Below are 16,338 nucleotides of genomic sequence, written 5' to 3'. Positions count from 1 at the left end.
CGTAGCAGATTCAGGAACCAAGGGGAAGTCTTCTTCAATAATTTGCATTGTCAACCTCTTGACATTCTTTTACAATAAAAAATACATTACAATTTAAAAAATAGACAAGCAATCACCACGGCATATTCAATACAGCTCCATCTCTAGGTCACACATTTTCCAGGTTTGTGGACCTCATATAAGAGGTTGGCCAGAATGCTCCTGCACCAAGCACTTGTCCATCCATCCCACCCCCAAAATTGAGAAAGCTAGTAAGGTAGGGATCAAAGTGAGTGCACTGAATCAGAAATGAGAAATGGCCCTCTATGGCTAGATTCCTGACTTTAGGTTGCTAATTTATCCTATTTTGTTATTTTCTGGTCAGAATGACAGGCTGAAAACTTTTCTTGGAAATGAAACATTCCAGAGTTAGGCATGCTTGATCTCGAATGATAGCAATGTGTATGGAAAGTTTGGTTCATACAAGAATGAAAGTTTAATATACTTAATGCAACTTTCCACTCTGAAAAGAAAACCAAAGTAGAGTCAATATATATTACTTAATTTTCCTGTCCAATAGGACCAAATAACAAAAAAAAAATTTTTTTTTGCTGAAGACTAAAAAATTTAAAATTTCCAACAAATTCTTTCCCCAAGGACAAATGTCATGGCAATCTTTAGAATTTTGAGGACATATTGTCTATTTGGAAATTCAGGCCAAGGCCATCAAATGAAACCATGGTACATGCTCAAGAGGCTAAAAAGAGATGAAAGACAGATGTAAGAAGTTACACTATTTTAAGGATTATTCATTCACAAAAGTCTCTACGAATGACTCAGCTAAAATCTTCCAACTGGTAAGCCATTATAATAGAAGGGTGGGCATGTTTATATGCAAATTAACTAGATTACAGTTCATTACCTGATAGAACTTGGCCTTGGTTTAGGCCTGATGATGTAAATAGACTTTACCCATTCTCAGATGAATGCCACAGCATATCAGTAAATTCAGTTCGTTTCCTCCTTTATAACCAACCTCCCTACCTTAGACTGGATTTGTGAACTTTGAATTTATAAGCAAAGAATAAAGGAAGACAGGCAGACCAGAAAAAAAAAAGAGCTAGCTTTGCGACTGAAACACTAAGTGGTAAACTTCTACTTCTCACAAGTTTGTTCTTGCCTTCTGGGCCTTTATGTTCAGTATTCAGTGTTCACTCTGCCCCATTTCTGGTTCCTTCTCATCCCCCATGTATCAGCCCAATGCTTCTACAGAGGCCTTCCCCGATGACTTTCTAATGTCCCAAACGACTCCCTCCCCCACTCCCCAGCTCCCCACCCTATGTCTTCCCCTCTCATTATCAGAAGTATACTCCCCTACTGTCTACCATCATTACAATGCAAACTCTATACTATACTTCTCTACTTTCATCACCATTATATCCAGGCATCTTAAAATATTTGCTAATGACTGAATAGAAAAGTGGTAGAAAATGATTAGGAAAGTACAAATGACCAACAGGAGGATTCAGACTGGGAAGTCCTGGGAAGCACCTGTGCCAAGTTCTATGCTTACCTCTGGAAAAGAGAAGGCAGGAAAAATCTATAATAATAAAAGTGTAATATTCTAATTAGACCGGACATCCGAACAACCTTCTGGACAAAGCTGGGGCTGTGAGGGCCGAGCCCCTTGCACAAATTTCGTGCATCAGGACTCTAGTTAGAGATAAATTGGACAAAAGAAAGGGAGGGAAAGAAAGAAAAGAAAGAAAGGAGGGAGGGAGGGAGGGAGGGAGGGAGGGAGGGAGGGAGGGAGGGAGGGAGGAAGGAAGGAAGGAAGGAAGGAAGGAAGGAAGGAAGGAAGGAAGGAAGGAAGGAAGGAAGGAAGGAAGGAAGGAAGAGCCTAAAGGAAAAGAAAGCAAGCTCTCTCCTTTGAATTCCAAGGCACTGTTTTACTTGCTGGGGAAATACAAATACGAGGTAGGGGTACTGCTAGCTTAAACTAAATGTATCTCATCCAGCTGATACTGGCTCAATTGCATCAGATTCTCACAACTATCGCCACAGCACTATGCCAAGTATAACCCGTAAAGGCAGGCTCCGACTTTTTTCTGGACTCAACCTTCTCTTGCCTATAAGGTCCCAGCAGTCTTTTTTCCTGAATAAATACCAGAGCCCCAGGCCTATGGCAATGAACTTTGAAAAATTTTCCATCCTTTTTGGGTTAGAAATTGCAACATTATCACAACACAATAATCGGCTGATTAAAATATAATTTAAACAGTACAAAGTTCACTCTCAGCCCCTGGAAGGCAGGGTAAGATTTTACACATCTTTTTGCTCCTAACAGTACAGACATATGTTCCAAATTGATTGATTCAGTACTCTGTGACCAGAGATCCTGCAATAGCTCAGTCTATAAAGGTAAGGATTACAGTAAATAAAGATAAAATAAATTAATGACAGATAGGACAGCAATTTCTTCTCAGGGAACTATCTTAATTACATTTAAAATAATATGATATAGATTTCTATTTCCTCTGTATGTTTAATAACAAAAACACCACTTTACCTAGATTCCATAGCATTTTGTAAAATGGGAAAACTTTCTATAAAATGAAGTCTAGGGTGGAATGAATGACAATAACTTAATGTTAGATTGACATTAAAATATAAAGGGCTTGTCCTAACCGGTTTGGCTCAGTGGATAGAGCGTCGGCCTGCGGACTAAAGGGTCCCAGGTTCGATTCCAGTCAAGGGCACGTACCTTGGTTGTGGGCATACCCCCAGTAGGCAGCTGATCGATGTTTCTAACTCTCTATCCCTCTCCCTTCCTCTCTGTAAAAAGTCAATAAAATATATTGAAATATATATATATATATATATATATATATATATATATATATATATATATATATATATATGGGCTTTTACAAATTTTAGAATTTAATTGAAAGACAAAGTTCAGTATTAATTATACCACGTTAGGAGGAAAAATTGCTGATTTTGGGGGGGTCTTTTTCTTTTTTAAAAATTATGTATACCAGGTTACTAATACAAAAGGCAAGGAAAATCTTACAACTTTTTGCCTTAGTTGTTTTATTAGAGAACATAAAAGTTTTCAAAATAACATCTCTGAGAAATGAGGCTAAAATTGATATAGCCTCCTACATATAGTATCTAACTACACAACAGTACCTTTCTGAATTAGCTTTATCATTTATAAGATACCTATTTAATAGTATAAATTTAGAATAAAGGAATTAGAATTTTGGTGTAATTTCAATCTACTCTGAAGTACATATATTTAAATTGAACATCTTTCATTCTTTAACAGGTATATATCCTTTTCATATCAATGCTGTTCTTAACTTAGATTTGGAAATAAATGTTCTATATCTCTAAAAGTCCACTAAAATTCAATTATCAAAGTACTTGTAACAGTTATATTAGTATATTTTAAAAGTCCTATCACTGTACTCAAGATTACATGGGGTTGCATTTCAGTCCTAACTACATGTACTAAATTATTTTAAACATGTAATAAGTGTTTGGTATTTTAAAAGAAAATCTTTAAAACACTTGAATTGAAAATAAAAAAATGAAATGATTAATTCCATTAAAGAAATAAAAACAAAAAAAACCCTACAACATATATATTTATGTAATCATTTACATATATATAAAAATAAACCTACAAAATAAATCTATAAAAGAATATTCTACCTCACAATAAGCAAAGCTATACAAATTTTTAAGATTTATGCTTCACTTTTTGAAGAGGCAAAGATGCACTGGCAACAGTGGAGGAATTAAAACACACAATTGTAGAAGTAATCTTACTGGAGGGAAATCTAATATGTATCAAAGTTTAAAATGTATACATCCTTCCGCTAAGTAATCTAAATTTTTGAGAAATTATGTTAAGGAGATAATAGGACAAGTTCATCAAAATACAGATACAAGATATTTATAATAATAAAAAACAAGAAATGGCCTAAATGTCCATCCAAATGAAATTTTTAAAGTGGCTATGGTATATATGGAGGCATTAAAAAAACATATCAAAGACTTTTTTCCACTATTGAGTGAAACAAGCCGATCACAGCCAAGCTACATGGTATGATCACATTATAGTAGAGAAAGCAACAAAAACAGTATTTTCTAGTGTAAATTTAGAAGAAAATAGGAAAAGTTAACGTAAGATACTTGAAATAGTAGTTAATTTAACTTCAATTTTCCAAGTTACTTTTGCCTCTTGTCTTTGTTATTAATCCTCGCCCAAGGATACTTTTCCATTGATTTTTAGAGAGAGTAGAAGGGATGGGGAGAGACGGAGAGAGAGAAATATCAATGTGAGAGAGCCACACATTGATTGGTTGCCTCCTGCACTGGGGCCAGGGATTGAGCCTGCAACCAGTATGTTTGGTCCCTTGGCTGGAATCAAACCAAGGCCCTTCAGTCCACAGGCCAACACCCTACCCACTGAGCCAAACTGGCTAGGGTTCTTTCGACACCCCCCCCCCCCCAACCTTTTTTTTTTTAAGTAGAATGACTCTCTGTAAAGAATAAACAATACATCAGCCAGGCAGTCAGTCAGTTTAGTATTTGAGAAAAAAACTGGGACTAGACAAACTTTACATGACTAAGAGTGATCTTTTCTTGGCCTGAACAGGGATAAACAATGTCTCATGTACATCCATATGCCTTTCCACATATTACTCCAATCAAAGTGCACATATCAAATACCTACTTTACCATGCAGGATATCATTATCGACAAATTACCACTCTAGGATCCTGATATGTCAAAACAAACAACATTTAATCATAGCTTCAACTGTTCACTGTGTAATCAGGTTATTTCAAGTCTAAAACTACTCCATTTACATAGTCCCTTTTAAAAAATCCTCATAGAACTACTGAGAAATTTTAGTAGATAGTAACAACTATTCTCTGCTTTAAATATAGACTGGAGAAATCACATACAAAATCCTATATAATAAAAGCCTAATATGCTAAGTGTCTGGTCAGCCATTCAACCAACCAAAGTGTAATATGCTAATGATATGCTAAGGCCACTCAACCGCTCTCTATGACATGCACTGACCACCAGGGGGCAGATGCTCTGACTGGTAGGTTAGCTTGCTGCTGGGGTCCGGCATATAAGGACTGAGCAAGACGGCCCAGACATGCCCTGGAGCCCTCCTGAGGTCCCTCCCCAGCCCGATCATGCACTGGTGGAATCCCTCGGACTGGCCTGTGCCCTCTCGCAATCCAGGCTGAGGGACCTCCCCCCCCCCCCAACCAAAGGCACGAATTTCATGCACCGGGCCTCTAGTAGCATTATAATCTTGTGGCGTCTCAATTTCATTTCACTCTATGTATCTGAACAAAGAAAAGGATAACTGAGGACACAGCAACTTTCTTTTATCTTAACACAAGGTACCAGTGTATACATAACAAGCTGTGAACAACAGAAGCTCTGATACCAGAAACACAGTCTTTACAATGCCAAGCAAAGAGCAAAACATCTGGTTAGTTTTTAAACGAAATGGGCTGCTCTGCCCTCCATGTCAACCACCAAGCAACAGGCCTTTGATGTCTTTCCCATTCATTACTGATATAGTTCTCAACAACATTTTCACTAGTTCCATCATTCCTTCTCCCCTCCCCATTCTTTCAAGCAACTCTGTCCATCTATCTGGTCACAGATACAATTAGCAGGCTGATGTCGCACAAGTTTCCTTTTAGTTTTGAATTTTTAAAAATGTTATGTAATTTTATTTTCTAATTTTAATATTTTTCCAGTGGAATGTTTTTCAAAACATTTAAACAAACCTTGTAATAGCTGACCTAGTGTCAAATGCTATATTTAGACATTTCTAAACTAAACTAAACTAAAGCTTATTTTAAACTAATACTTTCATGTTATTGAATAAATTTCTAAGGATCCCAAATTAAAGAAATCATTAAAAACGTGATACAGTCTAGTGTTTATTTTATGTTATGGCAGGTACACTTAATTTTCAAAAATTTAAAACATATAAAAAGTGGTTAGGGACTAACATTTTTATCAACAGTTGATAGTGTTTAAGATTATTTATTATACAGCAGGGTACAATGGTAGTGCTAATGCCAATAGGGCACCATGGAAGTTAGTCTAAAAATTATCACTAGGCTTTATACAAGCAACAACATATGTTGCTGTTTTAGGATTTCAGGACATAGTCTGCTTCTAATGCTAAGCAGTCCTTTAACATTTTTAATGTTATACAGTGTTATAGTATTTAGTTTGGCAAATGTTTCAAAATAAAGTAGAAATGTATTCATAACATCACAGAAATGCACATCCAGTTTTGTTTTCAATAAGAACCATAGGTACAGATCAGAACTCTTCCCTATATGAAATAATTTACACACAGATGAATGCTATATCACTACCTAAAATAATCACTAAATACAATTCTTTTTGAGAAATAAACAAGCAAAGGTTTTTTTCATTATCAAATATCAAAAACATAGAGATAATGTATATTTTTCAAACAAATGATACTCTAAAATTATAGAGATAATTTCTGTGAATTCAGTGAATGTGCAACCTAAATCAACCAAGTATATTGTAGTACAACTATATTAAGAAACCAATGATCAGAAAATACAACCATATGAAAAAAATTTATAATCCACAAAACTGTTTTTCAGGCCTTAAGGTAAAATAGCTCCACAGTTTACAGGTAAAACCCAGGCAACAAAAATGCGTGCTTGTCTTCAATAAGTAGATATTTTATGCAGAAGATGTAACACTTTGCTTGTAGACAGCATGGTATGCATTTCTCAGCAAGACATAAGGAAAACAAGATTCCAAAAGATCCATTGTTAGGAATGGAGATTCCTGCACAATCTGGAAAATTCCAAAATGCATTAGAATTCCAATTATTTATTATGAGAACATTTACTGACAACTAATAACCATAATTTTACATTGTTACATTGTTCTTACTAGAAATAGACACAACTTATTTTCCCTTTACTTTAAAATCTGAAAGGTAAGTGTGCCACGGTGAATGCTCTCAGAAATCAGTTAACCAATGGGAACATACTACACACTTTCATAGCCTTCAACAATATCTATACTAATAAAAGGGTAATATGCTAATTAGACTGGGAGACCTTCTGGACAAAGCCATGGTGATGGGGCCAAAGCAGAGGCGGTTAGGGAACATCAGGCCAGGAGGGGAGGGCAGTTGGGGGCGAACAGTTGGGAGAAAGCAGGATGGCAGGGGAGTGCAGTTGGGGGCGAGCAGGCCGGCGGGGGAGCGGGGGACAGTTGGGGGCAAGCAGGCTGGTGGGGGGGGGGGGCAGTTGGAGGCAAGCAGGCCAGCAGTGGGGGGAGGGGGGGGTTGAGGGCAAGCAGGCCGGCAAGGGGGGGCAGTTATGGATGATCAGGCCAGAAGGGGGGCACAGTTGGGGGCAATCAGGCTGGCAGGCAGAGTGTTTAGGGGCAATCAGGCAGGCAGGCAGGCAGGTGAGCGGTTGGGAGCCAGTGGTGCCAGATTGTGAGAGGGATGTCCGACTGCCAGCAGTCGGACATCCTCTGAGGGGGTCCTAGATTGGAGAGGGTGCAGGCCAGGCTGAGGGGCACACCCCACCGTGCACAATTTTCATGCACCGGGCCACTAGTCCTGTATAATAAAAGAGAAACATGCAAATTAACAGTCCACTACACTCAAGTCACGCCCACCAGCCAATCAGGAGTGAGTATGCAAATTAACCCAACTAAGATGGCAGTGGCCACTGAGCTGGAGCAGCAGGAGTCTTGGGTTGCTCCCAGCGATAGAGGAAGCCAAGCTTCCCGCCTGCCCTGGCTGGCCCTGGGCTACATTCAAGGCTACAAAGTTTCAGTTATATAAGATAAATACATCCCAGATAAAAAGGAGAGGCTGGGAGCTTGGGTTGCCAGGGGGCGTGGCCAGCCTGAAAACAGCCATCAGCCCCTCACCCAGGCTGGCCAGGCACCCAAGTGGGACCCCCACCCTGATCTGGGACACCCTTCAGGGCAAACCAGCCGGCCCCCACCCGTGCACCAGGCCTCTATCCTATATAGTAAAAGGGTAATATGCAAACTGACCCTAACAGCAGAAAGACTGGGAATGACTGGTCTCTATGACACACACTGACCACCAGGGGGCAGACGCTCAATGCAGGAGCTGCCCTCTGGTGGTCAGTGAGCTCCCAAATGGGGGAGCTCTGCTCAGTCACAAGCCAGGCTGACGGCTGCCAGTACAGCGGTGGTGGTGGGAGCCTCTCCTGCCTCCTCAGGAGTGCTAAGGATGTCCGACTGCAGCTTAGGCCTGCTCCCCGCTGGCAAGTGGACATCCCCCGAGGGCTGCTGGGCTGCCAGAGGGATGTCTGATTGCCAACTTAGGCCCAATCCCCGGGGAGCAAGCCTAAGCCAGCAGGTGGTCATCCTCCAAGGGGTCCCAGACTGTGAGAGGACACAGGCCGTGCTGAGGGACCCCCCCCTGCCCCCCGCCGAGTGCACAAATTTTTGTGCATGGGGCCTCTAGTATATATATATATAAAAGGCTAAAATGCTAAGTGTCCCCTCGGAAGTTCAACCGGGAGACCAGGAGTTCGATCGCTCACTATGACATGCGCTGATCACCATGGGGCAGTGCAGAATGAAGGCAGGCCCCAGCTGGCAGCTGAAAGACCTTGATCGACCCTGATCACTGGCAAGGCCTAGGGACCCTACCTGTGCACGAATTTAATGCACTGGACCTCTAGTGTTAGACATAAAAGAGAATACAAACATTTAAAATGGCCATATCTTGAAATCCAAATGGAGACCCAAGACTAGACTACAAAGCAAAATTAAACATCAAATCAACTATAATTAAGTGGTGAAAAGCTGTAAGTTCTAGAGAAGTTCAAAAGAGAAGAAATATTAACGTAGACCGGAGTAATCAGGGAAGTCTATCCATAAAACGATTTGAGCTATGGGGTATGCTGAATCATTTAGACATAGACCTCTGCAGGTAAAGGAAATTATTCTAAGTGAGGAAAGAGCTTCATGGTAGAAACAAGCATGGCTGGTTCATGGAAGTCAAGAGAAGGAATGCACTATAGAGTATTATAGAAAATTGTATTAAATGGGCAGAATGGAGTCAGACTACAGAAAACTGGAAGAGCTAAAACTAATACACTAGGAAAATATAAGACTCAAGTGTTTCCCAACAAGTTAAAAAACTACAAAGAATACCTTATAGCCCTAACCGGTTTGGCTCAGTGGATAGAGCGTCGGCCTGCGGACTGAAGGGTCCCAGGTTCGATTCCGGTCAAGGGCATGTACCTTGATTGTGGGCACATCCCCAGTGGGGGTTGTGCAGAAGGCAGCTGATTGATGTTTCTCTCTCATCGATGTTTCTAACTCTCTATCCCTCTCCCTTGCTCTCTGTAAAAAATCAATAAAATAAAAAAATTAAAAAAAAAAAGAATACCTTATAGGTAATGCTAACCTTTTATTTTGTTGTTTTCTGATATGATTACCATACTATAAAATACAGGTGATTGTCATTCTTTTTAGCAATTTTAGAAAGTGTACAGTTTGGGGGAAGGAGCACCAGGAATAAAAAAAGCACCTCAGCTCTTATTGATATTTAATCACTAAAAGCCAGAAAAAGACAATCAGGAATGGCTGGAACGTCTTTGTTGTCACTAAAAATTAAAATGAGACTTACCATATCTAGCAGTAAATAAACAGATTCTCTATTTCTTGTTGTTGTTTTGTCTGTCTCCTGGCCAATTTTCAGTAGACTGGAGGATGCAAGCTGAAAAGTATACACACATTTTAAGTGAGTTTTTTAAATAAAATGTTCACCAGGGACTTTTTATTTTCAGTATGCTTGAACTTACAGCAAATTTTAATCACTCAGCTGCTTATATAATGAGCAATTAAATGACAAATAAGATTCTTTACATTCAAGCAATAATTTAGAGAGCTATCCTATATAATAAAAGGGTAATATGCACATTGACCCTAACGGGGGGAAAGACCGGTCACTATGATGTGCACTGACCACCAGGGGGCAGATGCTCAATGCAGGAGCTGCCCCCTGGTGGTCCATGTGCTCCCACAGGGGAAGCTCCACTCAGCCATAAGCCAGGGAGCGGGCCTAAGCTGGCAGGTGGACATCCCCTGAGGAGTCCTGGACTGCAAGAGAGCGCAGGCCAGGCTGAGGGACCCCTCCCACCCGACCCCCGCAGTGCACAAATCTTTGTGCACTGGGCCTCTAGTTAAGGCATAAACAGATACAAAAATAAATGTAATTAAATATTCTTATTGGTCTTTAAAACTGGTTATTTTTCAGGAAAAAAAAGATTTAACTTTTATCTTTCTTATATCTGTATTAACTATATTTCTTAGTTCCCAAATAAGAAGAAAATTTCACACCAAGTTTGAATTAATGGGACATTAGGACAAGTCTTGAATAAAAGAAATACAGGAAAGGAAAAAAATTTTAAATCTCAATACTGTTTTCTTTGAAACAGACATTATTTTCTCAAGTTAGTACTATAATTGCTTTAAATGTTTTAAAAATAAACTTTTCTAAAAAGCTAACAGGATTTATAAGTTGAAAAGAAGCATTATTCTAGTGTTCGTTATACCACAATGCATCTTTCCTTTAAGTAAAATATGGAAAAGCTACATTGATAAAGGAAAGAGAGCTACACTAATATTAGAAACTAGAGCTATACTTCATGAGGCCAGAGTTAGCACAACCACCCTCTTTTGGAAGTAGTTTGTCATCATTTTCAGTCTTTCTCCAAATAAATGAATATGAATATAAATAAAATATATCCTTTTAGACAGAACATCTTTTCTTTGCCTCAATTTTCCTTTGTTTTGTTTTTTCCTCTTTAAACCCTAGACAAAATTCTAAGGTACAACAAATATCAGCTTAGAAAAAAAAGTCATCCTGCAGAACTCAAAAACTGGGAGACTTCTATGTTAAGGGGGAAAAATGCAAAACTAACTACTCCTTGATTTTAATGCCCTGCCTTACTTGTTCCTCCCCCCTGCCCCCCAAATTAGTTAATTAAGAGAATTTATTCTCTTACATCTCATAGTTATTTTAAATTTTCTTTATAAAATGCCATGAGTTTTGCTACTGATAATACATACCGCCAGAAATTCTTTAAGACGATCTTCAATGCTTCCTTTGTGAATTGTAAACAAAGCTGCAGCAATCTGGTTGATGGCTTTGGCCAAGCAATGTATGTTATTGCAATGCCCTGAGAAAGTGCAAATAGGGTTTGTGGTTTGTATGTGACCCCCAAATATCAAATAAGACATAGAGAATAGATCTTGAATGACTTCACAATCTACATATATAGTGATGTGATTAAAAACTAGGCTGGGGCATAATCTGCCTTGCTCTCCTTTCACTTACATGAGGACTAGTACTTTTAAAAATAGCACAGCAAGTGAGCAACAAATGATGATGTCTGTATTAAACAAGCAATTAAACCCCTAAAAGAAATCTTACATCAGTTTTATAATGTCTTAGACACGTAAAAAAAGAAATGCTTAGCTGCTTTACAAACATTTTCTTATCCAATCCTTAAAATAATCCTAAGAGATAGATACTCCCTTCACCATCCAACCCCTGCCACACATACATTCAAGCACCCATAAGCTCACATAAACGTTTCCTATATCAGAAAACTGGGATTTAGAAAAAGAAATACTGACTATTCAGGTTACAAAGCTAGTAAATGGCAGAACTTAACCCACATTTTATTATAAAAAATATTAATTACTTGAAAAGTATCTGCCATATCAAAACTCTTAACTTTTCCATTGCTAAAATAATTTTAGACCACAATTACCTTCTATAGCAGGGCTATACTGAGACATCACATTACTGGCCAGTGTTGGCAAAGAAACTGCCACAAAGACCATGAGGAGGCAGGCAATTTTATATTCTTCTTCTGGACTTATGTTTTCTAAGGGAGAAAAATTAAAAATAAAACCAAGGTATTTCTTCTAGATTAGTTAAAGAGTTGATCATCTAAACCAGAAAAGGCAAATTTAAATTTTTATATAAGGTATTTTACTTTGCCTCTACAAAACTGATCACAGGTTTTTTTACAAGAAATACAGAATGAATATAAATAATATATGTTACTATTGGCTATTATCAATTCCCAAGGCATATTTCAAAGGCTGCTAATATTTTTCTTTTTTTAAATTTTAAGATTACAGGGCAAAAATAAATTAGGATAATTGGAACCCAAAATTTCCTTATTGAAAACTGATAAAATTATTTACAAGAAAATTCTATTTACTACAGTTTAGAAAATTTATTATCTCATAAAATCCTTAATATTTTTTTTTATCTAAAATAGGTATGAATATAATTTGAAATGTACTATTTAAAAGGTATAAATGTGTAAAGTGGACTGGATTTCCAACCTCTCCATCTTAGAAGACAGAAGGAACCAGTCATACATGAAAATAACTAGCATTGCCCAAGGCTTTTAAGATATAACCCTTTCAAAAATATTTATTATATTGTGAACCAAAGTTGTGGATTACCTTGTGCCTGGGAACTTCTAGTCACCCTACTATTCACTATCATATATAACTAAGAGTTGAACATAAGAAAAGAGCCAGAATATGCTTTTAAAATTTGGTTGGTTATTAAAAATACAGCTGTAGCAAATTAAGTAATAGTAGTAATTATCCATGTGACTATAATTAACATAGTGCATGAATTACAAACATAAAGCAATATTAAATCAAAAAAGAACTGATGAACTCAGTCATACAGGCAAAGGACTAGGGGAGGGCATTTTAATGCCAGAAACAGATGAAATGTTATCTACTTTGTAGACAAATCTAGAACTATCAAGAGCATTTTGGGTACTACATTTCACAGGGCTGGCCTCAAAACTCTTAAATGTTTAATATTACATAATAATACAAAGAATCTTTATGGTTAGTAGCTCTAGTCCAGGGGTCCTCAAACTACGGCCCGTGGGCCACATGCAAATACAAATACTGTATTTGTTCCCATTTTGTTTTTTTACTTCAAAATAAGATATGTGCAGTGTGCATAGGAATTTGTTCATAGTTTTTTTTTAAACTATAGTCTGGCCCTCCAACGGTCTGAGGGACAGTGAACTGGCCCCCTGTTTAAAAAGTTTGAGGACCCCTGCTCTAGTCCTATTTAAAAAAGGACACCCTTTTCTAGGTATCATCTCCATTAGCATACAAATAAATATGGGCATATACCTTTATTTTCCCACCTCAAAAAAACTTTCTCTTGATTTTACTTCTGCCTCCAGCTACTATAATTTTATTTCTTTGCTCTTTTTTTAAAGTAAAACTCTGAGAGTTTATCTCTAAATCCTTTTCTCCTATTCTCTTAAGCCCTTGTGAATCAGCGCTTTGCCCTGGAAACGCCATTGACACTACTTGTGTCAGCATCACCCATTAATTCTACACAGCTGATCATTCCCTTTCCACTTTCCTGGAAGCTACTGTTTCTTGGTTTTCCTTATCCTTTACTGGTTCTTCCTTCTCAGTTTTTTGTTTGTTTTTAGTAGTTCCTCCTCTTTTCTCTGAGCTCTTAAAGTTGAGAGCATCCCAGGGCTCAGACTGCATCTACTCCACTAAATGGATTTAGCAATATAATCCAGTTTTATGACTTACATAATCTAATCCGTATGATGACTATGCTGTAACTTAACTTCCAGAATACAGAAATCTTTGTCTTTTCTGCACTGATACTTATCCCCAAAAAAGAAAAAAGCTTGACATAAAGTAGGCATTTGAATAAACAGATTAAGTATCACATCTTTATCTGTGATGCTCTGGTAATTTCAACTAAGACTACTACATATTTACTAATGCATTTTACCTGATTTTTGTGAAGAGAGAGCTACAACAAGGGCAGGATCAATCTCACAAGGCAATCCAGCAGCTGATGATAACTCATATACATTCATTGCAACCTGAAAAGATATAAGAATTACAGAGTAAGAGATATTCTAACAAGGTTCTGAGAAATCTCACTTCAGTAAGAAAAGATATATTGTTTAAATTAGAGTCTGCCTACAATAACACTACAGAATTTTGAAAACTTGCTTGAAGCAGGAGGTACAACAAAACTAAGCTACACTGGAGTAGATGATTTGGTACTTTGTGGTGTGTTGCTGCTGGTTATAACTTCCTACTGTTAGCCAAACAAAACTTGTATACTTTCTGTGGCAAATTCCAACAGAATCATTCTTAAGTTATTATTTTTCTTAGAAGCATGGATGTAAAATATCAAGCCAAAAGAGATGAATAAATGAACAAAAGTGAATCAAAGGTACTGGACTTATGTTTATATCCATATTTGAGTGAAAAATTATAGTGGCCTCATCATATCTATAATGTGATAAATTACTTACTAGAACAGTTTTAGGGAATACCGATTTAAAACCTGATCAAGGGCCCTGACCGGTTTGGCTCAGTGGATAGAGCGTCGGCCTGTGGACTGAAGGGTCCCAGGTTCGATTCCAGTCAAGGGCATGTACCTTGGTTGCAGGCATAACCCCAGTAGGGGGTGTGCAAGAGGCCGCTGATTGATGTTTCTCTCTCATCCATGTTTCTAACTCTCTATCCCTCTCCCTTCCTTTTGTAAAAAAATCAATAAAATATATTTTAAAAAAGCCTGATCGAGGAATCTCTAATGACTAAAGTAATTTTTTTGGTATCATGTATGTACTCCAAATACTTAGGATATTCTGGCTGTTCCATACCTGTTAAAAACTACCTACATAATTGGTTACCTTTGATATTACAACAAATAGCATAAGGTATGAAGTAAAACTGTGTATCTTAAAATAAATGGAAATTTCCATGGATTAAGTTCTAGATAAACACACAGGTTTTGATCCATTATTCACTCTACCCACAAAAATTAACTCAAAATTAACTATAAAATTCTCAGAAGAAAATATAGGCATAAATCTTTATGACTTTGGTTAGGCAATGGTTTTTTAGATAAAAGCAATAATAGAAAAAAATAGATAAACTGGATTTCATCAAAATTAAGAATTTGTTCTTCAGAGGACACTATGAAGAAAATGAAATAAACCCACAGAATAGGAAAGATTTACAAATCATGTATCTATTAATGAACTTGTATCCAGAATGTATAAAGAACACTTACACCTCAAAATTAAAGACAAACAACCAATTTGAAAAATGAGCAAAAGGATCTGAATAGACATTTCTCCAAAGAAGATATCCAGTCAATAAGCACCTGAAAAGATGTTCAACATATTTGCCACCAGGAAAATGCAAATCAAAACAATATTTCACACACACACACTAAAATGACTATAATTAAGAAGACAGATAATAACAAGTATTGACAAGAATATAGAGAAAGTGAAACCACCATATACTGCTAGTGGGAATGCAAAATGATGCAGCCACTTTAAAACCATGTTGGCAGTTTTCCAAAAGGATAAAAAACACAAAGTTTCCATATGATCCAGCAATTCCACTCCTCGAATATATGCAAGAGAAATGAAAGCGTATGTCCATACAAACACTTGCATACGAATATTGTTAGTAGCATTATTTATAATAGCCTAAAAGTGAAAACAATCCAAATGCTAATCAATTTAATGAATGGATAAATAAAGTATGGTATACAGCCAGACAATGGAATATTATTTGGCAATGTAAAAATGAAGTACTGTCCAGCCGCAGTGGCTCAGTTGTTGAGCGGCAACCTATGAACCAGGAGGTCACGGTTCGATTCCCAGTCAGGGCACATACTGAAAGTTTGTTGGAATTTAAATACAATTATATCAGGTGCTAAGAGAATTAGATGGTTATGCAGAATACTAATTAGTATTCTCATAACCTGCACACCAGTGTCTTCTCAAGAACTAATTCGTCTTTAATGTTTTCTTAACATTTTTCTACAGTGTTTCCACTTAAAAAATAATTTTGGCCCAGCCAATGTTGCTCAGTGGTTGAGCATTGACTATGAACCAACGAGGTCACGGTTTGATTCCTGGTCAGGGCACATGCCCAGGTTGCAGGCTTGATCCCCAGTGTGGGGCATGCAGGAGGCAGCTCTCATCACTGATATTTCTCTGTCTCTCTCCCTCTCCCTTCCTCTCTGAAATCAATAGAAAATATATTTTAAAAAAACACAAGATAGGTAGATGTGAGAATGCATACAGATCTGGTTATCTCATAGGATGTGCATGTAGAAGAGAGGGGTAGAGTTAAGAATAGAGTGGGAGAAGGATGGAACAAGCGATAGATAAGCTTTAAATTTGAGAA

General features: G+C 37.5%; 1 protein-coding gene across 7 annotated transcripts in view; it reads right to left on the bottom strand.

The window, feature by feature from the left end:
• Positions 1–5,959: 5,959 nt before the first annotated feature.
• Positions 5,960–16,338, bottom strand: part of NCKAP1 (NCK associated protein 1) — a 95,297-nt gene continuing 84,918 nt past the window's right edge. For all 7 annotated transcript variants that reach the window (XM_059703906.1, XM_059703902.1, XM_059703901.1 and 4 more), the window contains 5 exons: positions 13,907–14,000; positions 11,871–11,987; positions 11,164–11,273; positions 9,719–9,808; positions 5,960–6,879 (listed from right to left, as the gene is read on the bottom strand). In XM_059703906.1, coding sequence (XP_059559889.1) covers positions 6,763–6,879; positions 9,719–9,808; positions 11,164–11,273; positions 11,871–11,987; positions 13,907–14,000 — 528 coding nt within the window. In that variant the 3' untranslated portion in view covers positions 5,960–6,762. The remainder of the gene's footprint in view (positions 6,880–9,718; positions 9,809–11,163; positions 11,274–11,870; positions 11,988–13,906; positions 14,001–16,338) is intronic.

Source organism: Myotis daubentonii, chromosome 7 (assembly GCF_963259705.1).
Source record: "Myotis daubentonii chromosome 7, mMyoDau2.1, whole genome shotgun sequence".
Taxonomy (NCBI): Eukaryota; Metazoa; Chordata; class Mammalia; order Chiroptera; family Vespertilionidae; genus Myotis; species Myotis daubentonii.
The sequence above is the reverse complement of the archived record's forward strand: the minus strand, read 5'-3'. Positions and strand labels throughout refer to the sequence as shown.